This window comes from Chionomys nivalis, chromosome 12, assembly GCF_950005125.1.
Source record: "Chionomys nivalis chromosome 12, mChiNiv1.1, whole genome shotgun sequence".
In the NCBI taxonomy this organism is placed as follows: Eukaryota; Metazoa; Chordata; class Mammalia; order Rodentia; family Cricetidae; genus Chionomys; species Chionomys nivalis.
The window spans coordinates 65,021,836-65,038,214 of record NC_080097.1 but is presented as its reverse complement, the minus strand read 5'-3'; the positions used below and the strand labels follow the sequence as shown (position 1 = coordinate 65,038,214).

Sequence of the window (16,379 nt, the reverse complement as noted above, 5' to 3'; positions counted from 1 at the left end):
AAAATCTGCTTCTAGTCACGGGCTTGCTTTGAGCATCACCAGCGGGCCAACAGGTTTTTTTGAACTCAGGAAAACAACCCAAGCTCCTGGAGCCACGCGGGCCCGCTTGCAATCTCGTGGACTGCCGGCTGGGGGCGCCGGGCGGCTGGGCGGGGCAGGCGGAAATAAAGGGGAGCCAGGCGGGCCTCCGCACTTCCCTTTCCGGTTCCAGGAGGAGCCGCGTCGGTGCCGCCTTGGTCCGTCAGGCCTCTGCTCATCTCTCTTGATTCAGCACCGCTGCTGTACCGCGCCTAGGGCTCGGATCCCGCCGGGTGAGTCTGCTACGGTGCCCACGGGAGATGGGGCGCGGGGCTGACGGGAGACGGCGCGAAGACCCGGGGGCCTGGCGGCTCTCGAACCTTCGGCGGCCGAACGCTTCGGAGAATCCTCCGGGGACCAGGCGACCGAGGGGTCTAATGGAGCGACGGTCGCTTCCTGGGGAACGCCCACGTCATGCCGGACTGGGGAGTAGGGCTGGAGCGGGCCACCCTCCCCCACGCTCCCGCCGGCGCGACCCTCTGGGGGCTCCTTCGCTCCGGTGGATCCCGGGTTCCCTTTGTTCGCTTAGCCCTAAAGGGCATCTTGTCTGGCACCCTTCGCCCCTCGCCCCACCACCGGATCCCAGCCACTCCTTTCTACTCCAAACGCGGTGGAGGAGACCCGAAATTGCCTTTACAGGAAGGAAGGTCTGGCGCCTGAAAATTCTGTGTGACAAGGTTCTTGCAGTTCGTAATTACCCATTCGTTAAATGCCTGCCCGGAACAGAATGTGCCAAGGGCTGAGTAACGTTCTCCCTTTGTAAGATTTAGGCGCAGATAGAAACGCTTCTCTCTGCCTTGAAAACCGAAAGTAATGTTTTCACTAATCCTAATGTTGCCTCAAACCAGACCCCATCGTAGATGTCACAGCCTACTACAGGAGTACAGACGTGTGCCCCCGCTGTGCTAAAGGCCTGTTTTGAAGCCAAACCCTCATTACCGGGGTCGCCATCGAAAGTCTTTGTGTAGTGGCGTTTCTTAGAGGGGAAGAATAGTTTTCTTGGCCATGATGTGTAGGCGCCACTTCCATCAAACTAATATGCTTCATGAACTTTTATGCCGTTGCAGAAGTTGGAATGTTCCTTTTGATTACAGAAGGAATCACGACGTCCGTCTAAGGTCGAGGCTTGGGGCCAGTATGCTTAGGAATTCACAGTCTTCAGATTCTGTAATTTATAGACTGTTATTTCAGAGGAGAGGTGACACCGCAAGACTCGGGGGGTTAATATTTGTACAGGCTGTACAATATTGATATTTGTACAGGCTGGGCCTGTAGTTCAGTAATTGAGCACTGGCTGCTGTGAGGCCCTAAATTCAATCCTCAAAGCTTGAGGGAAGGGGAAAAACGGGTATTGAGGTTATAGCTGGGGGTGGATGGGAAATGAAGTGGATAGTGTCAGGTCAGCTTTTGTCACCCAGTGAGTTTTGTGCCATGCTTAGGAGATTGCATTTTCTAAGCTTTCTAGTTTGGAAATAGACAAAAAAGGTGTGTGGTCATGTTGTAGCGGTTGTAAAAGCTAACGTTTATTCCGTTTATTTAATTAAGCCTCAGCAAATCTCTGGAAAATACCCACTTACCCTTGTTTATGAGACTCAACGAACTGGATTTGACTAGAGGCCCTGCAGGCCTCTACTCCGCTGCCTTTGTGCCGCGTGTCTGTATGCGAAAGAGAAGAGGGGGTGGAGAGAGTTCGAACAAGTTAAAAGCATGCACTGTTTTGGGGAAGTCTTCTGTTCCTAGCGTTCACACGAGGCAGCTCCCAACTGCCTCTGGGAAATTCCCAATAGCCTCCTTGGAAACCTGCATTAGTGAACAAACCCATAAAAAAATTTTTTTTAATTTAAAAATAGCAAGAAGGAACATTGGCTTGTTGCTTGTCTGCTATTTCCCAAGCATTGCTTTAGTTACTTGGTCAGATGGAGTCCTGTTTAGTTCCCACATAGCGTTATTGGCTCGTTCTAAATACATGAAGACACTGAAGTTGACTCAAGTCAGCGGTAAAGTGTTTGGATCCTTGTCTAGACACCTCTCCTAAAATCTGTTGTTGCTTTCTTTCTGTGTTCCTACCAGTCTGAACTGCTGCCGCTGCTTTCCCACAGATTGCCCATTCTCCCTCCCAGATTTACACAGCCTGTTCTCACCCTGGAGCCTGTCTTTAACCTAATACTCCCTTACTTTTGTTCCAGACTACAGACACAGCACGTCTCAAGAAGGGCTGTGTAATTAATTACCCTAAAGTCCAGCAGTGAGCCACACTTGGGTTCCAATAAATATGAATAAATTATAGAACAAGGCATTTTTAAGTGCTCAAGAACATTCCATGCTTTTTTAGTTACTTGTAAAACTGCATATAATCTGATAAATTAGCCAGTACTAAAGCTAACATAGATTCTAGTTCAGAATCTGCATTCAGTAGAATATATTCTAGCGTGTTGAGGGGGTCATCACAAGCATGGTTATGGGTGGCACTGTTTTTAGTTTTGATTTTGCCTGAATGGGGAAAATATGCTTTTTGGCTCCTTTTACCAATTTTAAGGTTTAATCACCCGGCTTATATTCATTCAAGGAATTGCCCATCTCTTCCTCATAATTAATACTCTCCTTATCTTCCTTAAGTATCTTGATAACAGTCTGAATTAATGCCCCAGGTGATCCAGACTTGGACAGGGATTTTCCCCTTCTTTGTGTACCTTACTCATTATTCTTGGGACCCTGGTCAGTACTCCTTCCCCTAAAGCTCCTTCTGGAGACCAAGGGACTCTTGCCAGCAACCTAACAGTTAGGATTCTCATACTGTGCCCCCTCCTTTCTTTAAGTGATGCGCAAGCTCGACATCAGGCAGAGCCTGCCCTGGTTTCTGTCCTGTTATCTCACCTGCTGTGAGCATCCCACTCTCTAATCTTGTAGCGATTTCAGGCCCCTGTTTTGGTAGGCACTTGTCACTGCTCTAGAGGCTGTGGGACCTGGGAGGATGGAGCCCATAGATGAGGTGAACTGTAGCCAAACATTAGGTGGAGGGGGGCTGAGTAATCCCGCGGGGGGGGGGTGTGGGAACCTGAGGGGTCAAGGGCACCACAAGAACACGGCCCACAGAATAAACTAACCAGAGTTCATAGGGACTCACAGAGACTGAAGTGACAATCAGGAGCCTGTATGGGTCTGACCTAGGCGTTCTGCATATATAATTGTGCAGGAGCAGGGGGCTGTCTATGAGTATTGCCTGCTTTGGGAACCTTTTATGCTCCTGCTGGGTTGCCTTGACCAGCCTGGATATGAGGGTGCCTCGTCTTCCTGTGAGTCTTGTGCTGTGTTTGGTTGATATCCCTGGGAGGCCTGCTCTTTTCTGAAGGGAAACAGAGAAGTGGATCTTGGGAGAACAGGAGAAGAAGAAGGAAGGGAAACTGGTTGAGATGTAATATATGAAAAAATAATAAATGCATATTTGAGGTGTGTTAAAGTCTCAGTGCAATAGCTCACATTTTTTCAGGGTCTCGGAATTTTATACTCTGAGAATTAAGAGGATTCATGTGAGTAAAGTGTCCAGTCACAGGGAGAAGCTGCGTGTGACTTCTCGGACCATGTGTCAACACAGTATAAACAGAAACATCTTTAGTATGCTTTTGTTGTTAGTAGTTGTTAGTAGTGCTGATAGGTTCTTGTTTTGTTTGTTTGTCCCCAAATCTCAAACTAAAAACAATAATCATACTTAATGCTCCTGAAAATGCTTCTGGTTTTTTTTTTTTTTCGAGACAGTGTTTCTCCGTAACTTTTTGGTTCCTGTCCTGGAACTAGCTTTTCTAGACCAGGCTGGCCTCGAACTCACAGAGATTCGCCTGCCTCTGCCTCCCAAGTGCTGGGATTAAAGGCGTGCGCCACCACCGCCCGGCTGTGCTTCTGATGTTTAAAAACAAGACCCATATATGACATCACTATTTAACTTTCTGTCATTTGAATCCTAGTTGTCGCAAAAGAGAAAGGAGCCGTTAGTATTGGGAAATGCAATAAAATTGTTGCCTGAAAACTCTATGGATTCAACTGGAAGGCTTTTCAGGAATAAAGTAATCACTAATGTCATAGCTTGCAAAAGTAGTGCTCTGCTCAGATATGGGTAACCAGTCAGAGAATATGGTTCAAGGAGACTATTTATATCCCCAGGAAAAGGAGCTAGAAACTCTGAAAAGAAAGGTACCCCACGGTGGGTGTGGCGGCACATGCAGGTCCTGGCTACTCAGTGCTTGAGCGGGCACCAATTCAGTTCCAGCCTAGAAACAATGCCACCCTGTCTACAAAGGAAAGTAAATATCAGCATATGCCTATACCTTGCTCTTGGGTGAGATCTAATGTTTTAAACACATCAGCTATCTCCCAGTTCATGGATAGATGTTAAGGCATTTCTCACCAGAATACTGGGTGTTGTGTTCTTATTTACCAATCCCCCCTCCCAAAAATAAATTCCTGAAAAAAATTAACCATAAAGTTCAGGAACATCTGAAGAAACTACAATGGAGTTAGCACAAGTGTCTGCTTACAATGTAGAGGTAGCCCGTGAGGTGTGAGCTAGCACAAGTGTCTGCTTACAATGTAGAGGTAGCCTGTGAGGTGTGAGCTAGCACAAGTGTCTGCTTACAATGTGGAGGTGCCCCGTGAGGTGTGAGAGGGGCTTGCGCATCAGAACTGCTCCTGCACCTGTGAGCTGGTCGCATCTAGTGCCTGGTCAGCTGGAGTCAGGCTACACACACGTGTGTTTGAACCTCTCTGCTTAAACAAGCTGACATGTAAGCTGGGGTGATAATAAAATCTGCACTGTAGAGAGCATCCCTGTTCGCTGTAAGCCTTCAGTAAATACTAGTGTCAGTGACAGCCCAGTGTTTTTAAAGGAAACTTGCCCTATTAATTGAGAAGGACTAGGTTAGTTATGAATCCCTACTTAAAAGAATTGAGAAATAGTAAACTTGTTAAACCATAAACATACTCAAAGTGGTTGTCTTTGTTGATCATAAAATTGAGATATCACAAGTAGAGACAGCTCTCTGGGTTTGGGCCTAGTTTCGGTGACATGGCTAAACACACCAAGGTTGGGAAAGACGGGGCCCACTGTGCTGCCTCCTGGAAAATGGTGAAGAAAATTGAAATCAGCCAGTACACAAAGTACCCTGCTCTATCTTTGGGAAGACCAGGATGAAGAGATGAGCCATTGGCATCTGACACTATGGTTCCTGCATAAAAACAGTGGCTGGCAGGGCCTGGACCTATATAACACCACTTCTAAGACCACAATGAAGTCTGCCATCAGAAGGTTGAAGGAACAGGGAGATCAGGAGAAGCACTGCTGCCATTTGAGACTTGCATACCCTGCGACAGACGGGTTAATTTACATAACAGAAGACCATTAATAAATACCATTTAAGAGAGTTAGAGAGACCTTCCCAGAAAGTTTTTGTCTCCTATAACAGCTAGTGTGCTTGTCATCTAACAAAATGGTGTAGGTGATTATTACTAGGTACTAAATAAGGAGAAAAAGAACACCTGTTGTCTTCTAGTCACACAGGGTCAGTGACCAACAGGTCAAAAAGTGACAGCAGGGATCAGGTGACCAGAAAGGAATGGAAGTGTGTCTTGTTTGTAGTGGCCAAAGATTAAGGTGAGCACTACCTTTGCACTTTATCCACTGTTGATTACACTTCAACTTGGAAATTGGTAGGAGTGGAGGCACCACATAAACCAGACGTCATCGTGGCAGGAGGATCAGAAGTTCAAGGCCAGCCTGATTCACACAAAATCCTGTCTCAAGGAAAAATAAAAAATAACAAAGGGTTGGTTGGGGCACTTTCCCCTGGATTCGGTGTCTAACCCTGTGGCTGACCAGTAGAGTAGGTGACCCGCCCAGTGCTGGCAGGTCATTCACAGGAGGTGAACAGCTGGTTACGCTGTCATGGTTTAAAGCAAGTTATAAAGTTTTAGTAATATCCAGAGGGTTTTGTTTTTGTTTGTGCTCTTTTTTAAGTTTAAAGATTACAGCCCAGGTATGCATAGGTACCAGGTAGATTTAGGCAAACTTGTATGTTTGACCCTATTCCACAGACTTGAGGAAAGATGAGTATATGTTTGTAGTGCCAGTGCTTAAAAGAACCTATGCTGGGGCTGGAGAGATGGCTCAGTGGTTAAGAGCATTGCCTGCTCTTCCAAAGGTTCTGAGTTCAATTCCCGGCAACCACATGGTGGCTCACAACCATCTGTAATGAGGTCTGGTGCCCTCTTCTGGCCTGCAGACATACACACAGATAGAATATTGTATACATAATAAATAAATAAATATTTAAAAAAAAAAAGAACCTATGCTGCCACAAAAGTCAGCATTATACAGACAGAGCACATTATAGTTAGGAATATATATATGTGTGTGTATGTACATACATATATGCAGCAATAATTGATTATGAAAAGAGCAAGAAAGTGTTTAAGAGAGGCTTTGGAGGAAGGACGGGGAAGAGGGAATTGATCTAATTATAATCTCAAAAAAAAAAAACCTTAAAAAGCTGAGCAAGCCAGTTAACAGCATTTGTCCGTGACCTCTGCTTCAGTTCACAACCCTTGGTTCCTGCCTGATTTCCCTCAGTGATGGATTGTGACCTGGAGTTGTAAAATAAGGTACACCCCACTCTGCTGCCCCCCAAGTCAGAATGTAAAGTAAGTAAGCTGAGCTGGAAAGAATACACTTGCCCATGTGTGAGGCTGAAGGAGTTTCTACCAAGGATCTCTTGGCCATGCAGGATCGCTTGAACCCAGAAGTTTGAGAACTCACTGGTAACATGCAGTCCTAACAGGAAGGAAGTTGGTATGGTTATCTCAGTTTTACTAGAAAAATTTTCCTATGTAAAAGAAAACGTAAGTGAGAAAGGCTCCATGTAAGTAAAACATATGTATACACAAATTCCTTTTAAAATATATAAAAATAACTGGACAGTGGTGGCGCACGTCTTTAATCCCCGCACTCAGGAGTCAGAGGCAGGTGGATCTCTGTGAGTTTGAGGCCAGCCTTGTCTACAAGAGCTAGTTCCAGGACAGCCAGGGCTGTTACACAGAGAAATCCTGTCTTTAAAAACTTGAAGTTGTGTGTGTGTGTGTGTGTGTGTGTGTATGTGTGTGTGTAAAAATACTAATTTTGACTTTTTTTTTTTTTAGGAAAAATGTCAGATGAATTTTCGGTAAGTTGAACCTTGCTAACTTTCTTATTTTATTTTTTTGTTTTTGTTTTTTGTTTTAAGGAAAGTCCTTCCAGAGAGGGTGGTGCATACTTGTAATCTAGCCCTAGAGAGGTTGGGGCAGGAAGCTTCTGAGTTCCAAGCAAGCCTGAGCTATCCAGTTGAAACCCTATCTTCTTATAAATAGTGAAAAAGTTAAAAAATAAACAAACCTACAGGGTCCTAACTAAGACATCTCAGTGTTTTTAACTTAAAAAGATACTGGACTTGTTAGGCATATGTGTTGTTTTGGTTTTTATGTTTTTACGTTTACTTTTATTTATGTTTATGTATAAGTGCATGTCATGGGAACTCCAGTGCTAGGGGCCAACACCCTTTGGCCCCTGCCAGCCTCAGGCATGCACGTTATGTGTAGAAACTCATGAAGGCAAGTTTACTTTCATGTTGCTGTGATAAGAGCATGACCAAAAGCACCTTGAATGGAGAAGCCTGCTCTCGTTTGACAGCTTATAGTGCATTGTGAAGGGAAGCCAGGGCAGGAACTCCAGGCAGGAGCCTAGAGGCGGGAACTGGAACGTAAGCCATGGAGGAACACTGACCCATTTTTTTGAGTCACATTCAACTTCCTTTGTTATATTTCCCAGGGATGGTACCTCCCATGGTGGGCATTAATCAATAATTTTGCCTACAGGCCCATCTGATGGAAGCATTTCCTCAGTTGGAGTTCACGTTTCTCAGCTGACTACAGCTGTGTTGGTTGAGAACCCACGCAGCATGTACACCACACATAATAAAATTTAAGTTCAGGGTCTGCCTGGGCTACATGAAACCTTGTCTCAAAAATAATGCATTTTATTTTGACTGTATTTACAGCATTATGTAAATTGCCTCATTTAATACTGAACTTAACACTAAAACTGTTTTTGAAACTAAGAAAGTAAAGGTCGAGAGTTGAGTGTAGAGATCCGATCCTATCCTAGTTCTGCTGCTCGGAAATAAAACACAGTAGCGCTGCTGTAGTTAGAAAAGTTGAGCTTTGGAGAGTTTGCACTGTGAGGTTAATGTTCAAGATACCTCAAATGCTTTTTTAAGAAAAGCTTCTCCGGTGTGTAGTTTAGTCTTTGAAGGTGCCACCAATCCCCAGCTATTGTGTACAGTTTGCATGGGATTTTCATCATGTTTATTTGACTTGCCCCTGGATAGGACAGATATGACATACCTGTTTTGTATTACAGTTGGCAGATGCGCTGCCTGAACCATCCTCTGCCAAAACGTCTGCTGTGAGCAATGCAAAAGCCGGCCAATCTCCTCAAGTCTGGCCAGGCTCCAACCCTTGGAGTAACCCAAGTGCTCTACCTGCTGTGCCCTCTGGACTCCCGCCAAGCGGTGCAGCGCCCTCTCCTGTGCCTTTCGGACCAGCGCCAACAGGAATGTATCCGTCTATGCCTCCAACTGGACCACCAACCGGACCCCCAGCACCCTTTCCTCCTTCTGGACCATCATGCCCCCCACCTAGTGGTCCATATCCAGCCCCTGCTGTGCCAGGCCCTGGCCCAACAGGGCCATATGCTACGCCAAATATGCCCCTTCCAGAGCTACCTAGGCCATATGGTGCACCCACAGATCCAGCTGGTACTTTAGGTCCATGGGGATCTATGTCTTCTGGACCTTGGGCACCAGGAATTGGGGGGCAGCACCCTAATATGCCATATCGACCTCCAGGGCCATACCCTACTGCTCCACCACCAATGTCAGGAGCACCACCTGTTCCATGGGGCACTGTGCCACCAGGAGCCTGGGGACCACCAGCACCATATCCTGGCCCTGCAGGATCGTATCCCACACCAGGACCCCATCCTACTCCAAATAATCCTTACCAAGTGCCTTCTGGACCTTCTGGTGCTCCACCAATGCCTGGTGGCCCCCACGTAAGTGTTCAGCTTGTTATTGACAATAGTCAGAGTCATGTTGATACACTGGAGGATTGGAGATCTTCTAAACTTAAATAGTCATGAATCTATAAATTGAGTAAATTTGAGGTTCAGGTGCAACATTTTAAAGAACAGAAGTATTCCTGCCATTAAAAATAGAAAGGGAAGGTCTCAAAGATCCCTAAAGACTGTTAGGATAGGCAGAGTGCTCTCGGCATCCTCAGATGACTAAGATGCATATTATGGGCTGTGTTGAGGGAGTGGGGACTGATTTACAATTCTTGGAGTCCTTCTACTGCGTCCACTGAATGGCAGCGTGAGAAGAGGCCTGTGTGGGTTGGTGCAGGGAACGTGGTCAGTGAGCATATAACAGACATTGCCCATCTTGCACGGTTCTCCTTGGGTTTTTGTTGGTTTTGGCCTTTTTGGATTCACTCTGTAGACCAGACTGGCCTTGGAGTCACAGATCCTCCTGCCTCTGCCTTCTGAGTGCTGGGATTAAAGGCATGCACAACGTCTCTGCCCCCCCACCCCCAGTAAGTAATTTTGAGCCTGGCACTATGCCACTATTCTTGTAAACAACCTGTTAACTCCTAACCCACCAGATAGCTAAACTAAGCACATCTCTCTGTAGAGTAGTTAACTCCCTGTCTTAACTGTGACGAGAAATAATCTTATTAAAATGTCCTTCAAAATCTCATTAGTGTAATTTCTTGCTATATATTCTCTTCCCAATTTTTTTTTTCTTGCGAAGTATGGCACAGCAAATAACATGACTTGGTGTTTGGGTTTATTACACAGTAAGTTTATCTTAAGTCACCACAAAGAGTTAATAACTATACATGTTAATTATCTCTGTGGGGCACAGAGGTTCTTGTGCTCTTAGGTAAGCACTGGGGGAACCAGGAATGTTAAATGTTAAACGCACAGGACTGTCTCTTCTGAGGAGGAGATGTAGAACCTGTTTCCTGCCCAAAAGACTGGGAGCAGATGTGGTTAATAGCCTGGTGACCTTTGCACTGTGTGGCCAAGACCACACTGGCCCCTCCCCAGACCCTTACCATGAACTTGTCAATCTGTAGGATCCATCTTTATGCCAGAGTGTTTCTATGTGCTCCTGTCTTAAGTCTCATTTTGTACATGGGCTTGAGTTATTTTTCACCAGGAAAGTTTTCACCAAATTGTGCTATACTTAAGTATGCCTAAGATAAACTACTGAGGGCTGGCATCCTCAGTGTGCACTGCTTGCCGAGTCCTGCAGATTGTCACTTGTTACCACTGCATGCAGACAGACCTCATGTGGGGGACAAGTCACACATGCAGGCAAGGCACATGTGGTGGGCACATCTGCTCGTGGTGGGCAGTCTGCATGCGGCAGCCAGCCACATGTATAAGTGAGCTGTGCGTAGCAAAAGCATGTTTTTCCATAGAGGCATATCCAGAGTGCTTTTGTTTTGAGATGTCTTAGATAAATCTAATTGGCATTTGATGCATGAGTGTTCTATAAACAAACAAATTGCAAATATAATCATATTAAGCAGTGAAAAGCATTGCCTGTAATACTCTGCCACCAAGAACAGGCATCCAAATCATGGCCAGTACTATTGGTTATGTTATGTTGATCAGAAAAATCTAGAAAATAGCTCGAAAAGAGACTCATACAATTAGTAGTTCTGTTATTTTGTAGAACTTCAATGGGAACACAAATGTTACAGTGTCCTATGCAAATAGAAAGTGACTTAAATCCCTAGGAAAAATTAAATGCAATTCTTCAGATGAATGAATGATTCTGTTTCTGTCCTGTGGTCCAGGCACAAACTCAAGAGTCATTAGCAAAGATAACAGTAGCTGGATCTGTCCAGTCTACAAGTTGGGGGAAAGGAGAATGAGAAACATAAAACCAATACACGTGCTCAGAGGCACTCATCATAGATGATGCCCAGGTCAAAGCAGCTAGCATCACCAGGAAGAAATTCCCAGGCAGCATGGAGCGCTGTGTGTTTTGTAGAATAACCTGTCCCATGGTGCAAGGGGCCTTAATGTGGCCCAGGTGGGCGCACTTGACTTCTGATGTATTGGTGTTTAGCTGGAGGCCCTCTGCCCTCATCTTTGATGTCCCAAGGCTGGATTCACAAGGTTTCATTTGGATCCATCTGCAATGACAGACTCTTACCCATTCCTGATGTTTTTCAGCCAGCCAGGCTTCTAAGTCTCAAATTGTTTAAGCCGCACAGGCCCATCTAAAGGCAGTTTAGAATGTTCTGTAGAGAAACATACCAACTGGGGTAAATTTTTAAAAATTAGATGTAAATAAGCCGGGCGGTGGTGGCACACACCTTTAATCCCAGCACTCAGGATGCAGAGACTGGTGGATGTCTCTGAGTTCAAGGCCAGCCTGGTCTGTAGAGCTGTTTTCCAGGACAGGCTTCAAAGCTACAGAGAAACCCTGTCTCGAAAAACAAAAACAAACAAATAATTAGAAGTAAATAAGGAAAGCGCCAAGAATATGGTGCTGTTCTTGTTTTCTTTTTTAATAATTGTTTTAATATTCTATGTTTTCTTTCATTTATGCCCTGGCCTTGAGATTTAAAAAGAATGCCTGTAATACGATTAATATTCATTCTTTATGGTTAATTTGGTTTACTACTGTAGACTGATTCATTGTCAATTTCGTAAGCACTGCTATGACAGCAAAATTTGTATCTGAGAAGAGCATCCTGCAGAAGCTTTCTCTGAAGCTTAGGTATAGCCCGGAGAAATGTAGAATATCTGTCAGTGCAAACGTGTAGGTGCCACACTGGAGGCACGAGAGCAAAGTGAGGGACATCCATTGTCATAATTCACTTTTCACCTCTGGGATTCACTCCAAGTGTATGACCATGGCAGTGTAAGGGGGCACACATTTGTCACACGGGCCTGCATGGGGTGTCCCACTGTACATGAAGTCTGCTAGCATTTGCGCATAGTGAGTGTTGATGGACCTGTTCTGGAGAGGCAGTACAAACTGCCCTTACCACAAAGCAATACTCAGAGTCAAGGCGCTCCTGGCGTAAGTCCTAAACACAATAAAGGAAAACATGGGGCTAAGGAATGCTGACCTAAATTTGATCAGGACAGAAATACACTGTCTAGTAACAATGACAATACCAGTCAACAACAGGGAAACAGATTAAGGACCCCCTTCAGGCAAAATTAGAGGATTAAAATAGCAAGTCACTAACACTTGTGCCAGCTTCACGTGGTAATCAGTCTGTCCTTGCAGTAGAAGCTGCTATGCTTTTCTTTGCCCTAAAGAGATTGCCCTTTTCCTTCTTCCGTGTCCCTATTGGCTATTGGGGACCTATGTGGCAATAGTTTCTTCATGAAAGGAATCATAGTTTATACATAGAGTTATTGATAAAGATTGGAGCAGGGAAATCGCAGCCGTGGTCATAGTGCCCAATGACTGGCAATTTAAAGCAGAAGAAAATTGCATAATTACTGCGTCACAGGAAAATGTGCTTTGCAAGGAAGGATCTGGTAGTGCCAGGAAAACTGAAGTTTAAGTGCTTCTGTATGTCCATTCTCCAAGTATTCTCTGACTGGTGAAGAGTCTGTAACTTTTCTTTAGAAAGGCCATTGAGGTGTCCAGGCAGACTTACTGAATTGCCATGTTGTTTCAAGACGTGTTGTGTTTTCAGTGACCCCTGTGGTCCAGTAGATTCAGGAATCCCCGCCGCTCCACCCAGTGCCTTTCCTCTCCACTCTCCTGTTCTTTGCATTAGCTGTTGCTCCGTGAAGAGGCCTGAGAGTCTGGGTCTCGTTAGCTTGCAGACAGAGTAGTGGGAACAGCAATAACATAGGCTGGGGGACTACTGTTAGGCCTTCTGTACTTGAACATTTTAATGTTGTGCCACTTTGTTTAATCTTGCTAGAGATCATAGTTTTCAGTCCTGTGGGGTTGACTTTACCTCCACAGGCCATTTTTCTATGATTATAGTAGATACATCAGTCAGCTCCAGAATCAGTTGATCATGTAAAAGTTTTTCCTTTTATGTCTAAGTCCAGTACTGGTTTATCATTGACTTTTTTTTGTTGTTGTTGTTGTTTTTTGTTTGTTTGTTTTTTCGAGACAGGGTTTCTCTGTGGTTTTGGAGCCTGTCCTGGAACTAACTCTTATAGACCAGGCTGGTCTCGAACTCACAGAGATCCGCCTGCCTCTGCCTCCCGAGTGCTGGGATTAAAGGCATGCGCCACCACCGCCTGGCTTATCATTGACTCTTTAAGTAGCCAGGTCAGCTATACTTGAAACACCTGGCTGAGATCTGTGTGAAGAACATGGCTTTCAAAAGCAGCTAATTTGCTCTGTGCGCCAGTCCCCACATTTCTCTGAACTTGAGAAAGTCCATGATATTTCCTATCTCTCTCTGAGGTCTAATTATTCCTTGGTGATCTTCACAGGCGTTACCAAAAGCCAGCCATTTAATAATAACCTTGAACCTGTCTCCCTTTAATTGTTTCTCAGTGGCATCTTTAAGTCTCCCTATGAAATCAGCATAAGGCTCAGAGGGATCTTATATGATTTTATACACACACACCACACACACACACACACACACAGAGTCAGATCCCCTATTAGTTTTCATCCAAGCAGCCATAGCTTCATCTGTACTGTGGGAGAGCAGCTGATGATCTGTTGGTCCTCATGCACCAGCCCCTATCAGCATTTCATATGAGATGTTTCCCAGATCATCCCTCAGTCCTGGTCGCTAAACTTCTTCATGGGCTTCCTCTGTAAGCCACATTTGTCATTGAAGAAATTGGGAAGTTCTAGAAGCATTTTAGCAATTGTGTGAGAATCATACAACAACCTTGTGTATTAATTCTCTAACCAAAAAAATATTCATAGCAATATGGAACAGTGAGTTCTTAGGCAGTTCAAGCCTCTTTAAAACCCATGTCTAATCCCTGATAACCATTTTGATTTTGCTGAGACTGCACTGGAAATATCAACTCACCTCACGAGTTCCTCACTGAAAATGAATTGTTTCCCCGCTCCGCCCTAGCTTGTCTGTAGTCTCTCCTAAATCCTTATCAGGAAATGGAATAAGATTACAATGATTTCTCACCCGGTGCTTCAGGGTAGCGCATCTAAATGAGGCTTCCTTGAGGGAGCTGCGGGGGTCATCACAAGCATGGTTATGGATGGCACTGGTTTTAATTTTGATTTTGCCTAAATGGGAAAAATCTGCTTTTTTGCCCCTTTTACCAATTTTAAGGTTTAATCACCCGGCTTATATTCATTCATGGAATTACCCATCTCTTCCTCATAATTAATACTCTCCTTATCTTCCTTAAGTATCTTGATAACAGTCTGAATTAATGCCCCAGGTGATCCAGACTTGGACAGGGATTTTCCCCTTCTTTGTGTACCTTACTCATTATTCTTGGGACCCTGGTCAGTACTCCTTCCCCTTAAAGCTCCTTCTGGAGACCAAGGGACTCTTGCCAGCAACCTAACAGTTAGGATTCTCATACTGTGCCCCCTCCTTTCTTTAAGTGATGTGCAAGCTCGACATCAGGCAGAGCCTGCCCTGGTTTCTGTCCTGTTATCTCACCTGCTGTGAGCATCCCACTCTCTAAGCTTGTAGCAACTTCAGGCCCCTGTTTTGGTAGGCGCTTGTCACTGCTCTAGAGGCGGTGGGACCTGGGAGGGTGGAGCCCATAGATGTGGACTAAAGTCTCATGCAATAACTACTTTATTTAGAGCTTCACAGACATCTTATACTCTTGTAGTCAAGAGAATTCACATGAATAAAGTGTCCAGGCACAGGTGCAAACCATGCACAATGGGGCACACTGAACACAGCAAAAACATGTTATAAACAGCAATAGCCAATTGTGATGAATGATCGGAAGTAAACTCACTTCTGTCGGGTGCCTTTGGGAGAGACACAAAGATAGTGCAAGAACAAGTCTATGTTATGAAGAAATTGAGGTCACAGAACTTTTGTCTTGGTTACTTGGACTGTTCCAGCAGTTCTGTTCAGCTGGTTGTTGTTTTCACAGAGACACGCCCACAATTCTAGAAGTTGATTTTTTTCTCCTTTTCTTTTGCAGTACCATTAAGTTGACAGTGGATGAAGAGATAGCGCGTTGCTCTTTGAAGTACATGGACATGCACATGAAGGCGTATATACAAATGGCTGCTTCCCTGTTGGTAAAGGGCGCTCATGAACGAACTTTTGTACCTCAAACAGTTCCTGCTTCATGTGTTTGGATATGTAGAATGTTATGTGGGTACAATCAGATAAAAATGTAAAAGCAAATCATTTAAGTGTGGTTAATGTGGTTATGTATAGTGAATAATTTTTGATAATGTTTGTTTAAAATATAACTATACCCTCAGAATCTAAAATGAAGTGGATTGTTGTTAGAATATGTAACTTAATTGGCAAAGTAATTCAAGTATTTTTTTATAATCATCCCCACCTCACACCTATATAACTGAAAACAATCGCTTAATTGAAACATGACTCAACATTTTGAGGTCCTCTAGCTACACAAACCACGGCCTCTTGTTAATATTTTAGCTACATAAATGTATTGTGTATGTGTTTACTAAGTTTAAGCCAACATTATACTCAGTTCTGTCAAAATAAGATAATGTTCCTATCACAAAAGCATGCTCAAGGGACAGGTTTCTTGCTCTGACAGCTCTAGGAAAATGTTGGTGCCAAATGTACTTAGACAAGTTAGGCTTTAATAGAGTCAGACTGCCGTGTTCTGAACCCAGCCTCAGGACGAGACAGCAGGGAGATGAGGAAGGGAGCTGCTGGGCAGTCGCTGCAGGACCTCATAATCCAGCCGCTGTCCAAGCCAGCGGGTGGAGCTGGGAGCTTTCCTCTCATTAGCGACCGCCGGGGCAGACACAGAGATGGAAGATTCCTCTTGACAATGTGGAACCCACGAATCCTTTTTCCTTAGGAAGCATTTACAAAGATGGTTCATTTCTAATGTATTATTTCCTTATCAGTTCTGGTTACTGGTAGGACTAAATAAAGGTCATTTATGCCATTTTTTTAAGGTGGAAAGTGCTCTAAATTCTGAATGACATTCTCGCAGTGACTGAACCACAACCGGTTTGAGCCGTTGCAGGATTCCACGCATGTAGTACATGTTTCTTGAC

The 16,379-nt window shown here is 44.5% G+C and overlaps 1 protein-coding gene across 1 annotated transcript; it reads left to right on the top strand.

Moving 5' to 3' along the window:
* The first annotated feature begins 209 nt into the window (after positions 1 to 209).
* Mapk1ip1l (mitogen-activated protein kinase 1 interacting protein 1 like) lies at positions 210 to 15,522 on the top strand. The gene is made up of 4 exons (XM_057786542.1): positions 210 to 311; positions 7,261 to 7,283; positions 8,516 to 9,208; positions 15,311 to 15,522. The coding sequence occupies exons 2-4, from the start codon at positions 7,266 to 7,268 to the stop codon at positions 15,317 to 15,319; spliced, it is 720 nt and encodes a 239-aa protein (XP_057642525.1). The 5' UTR covers positions 210 to 311; positions 7,261 to 7,265; the 3' UTR covers positions 15,320 to 15,522.
* Positions 15,523 to 16,379: the final 857 nt, after the last annotated feature.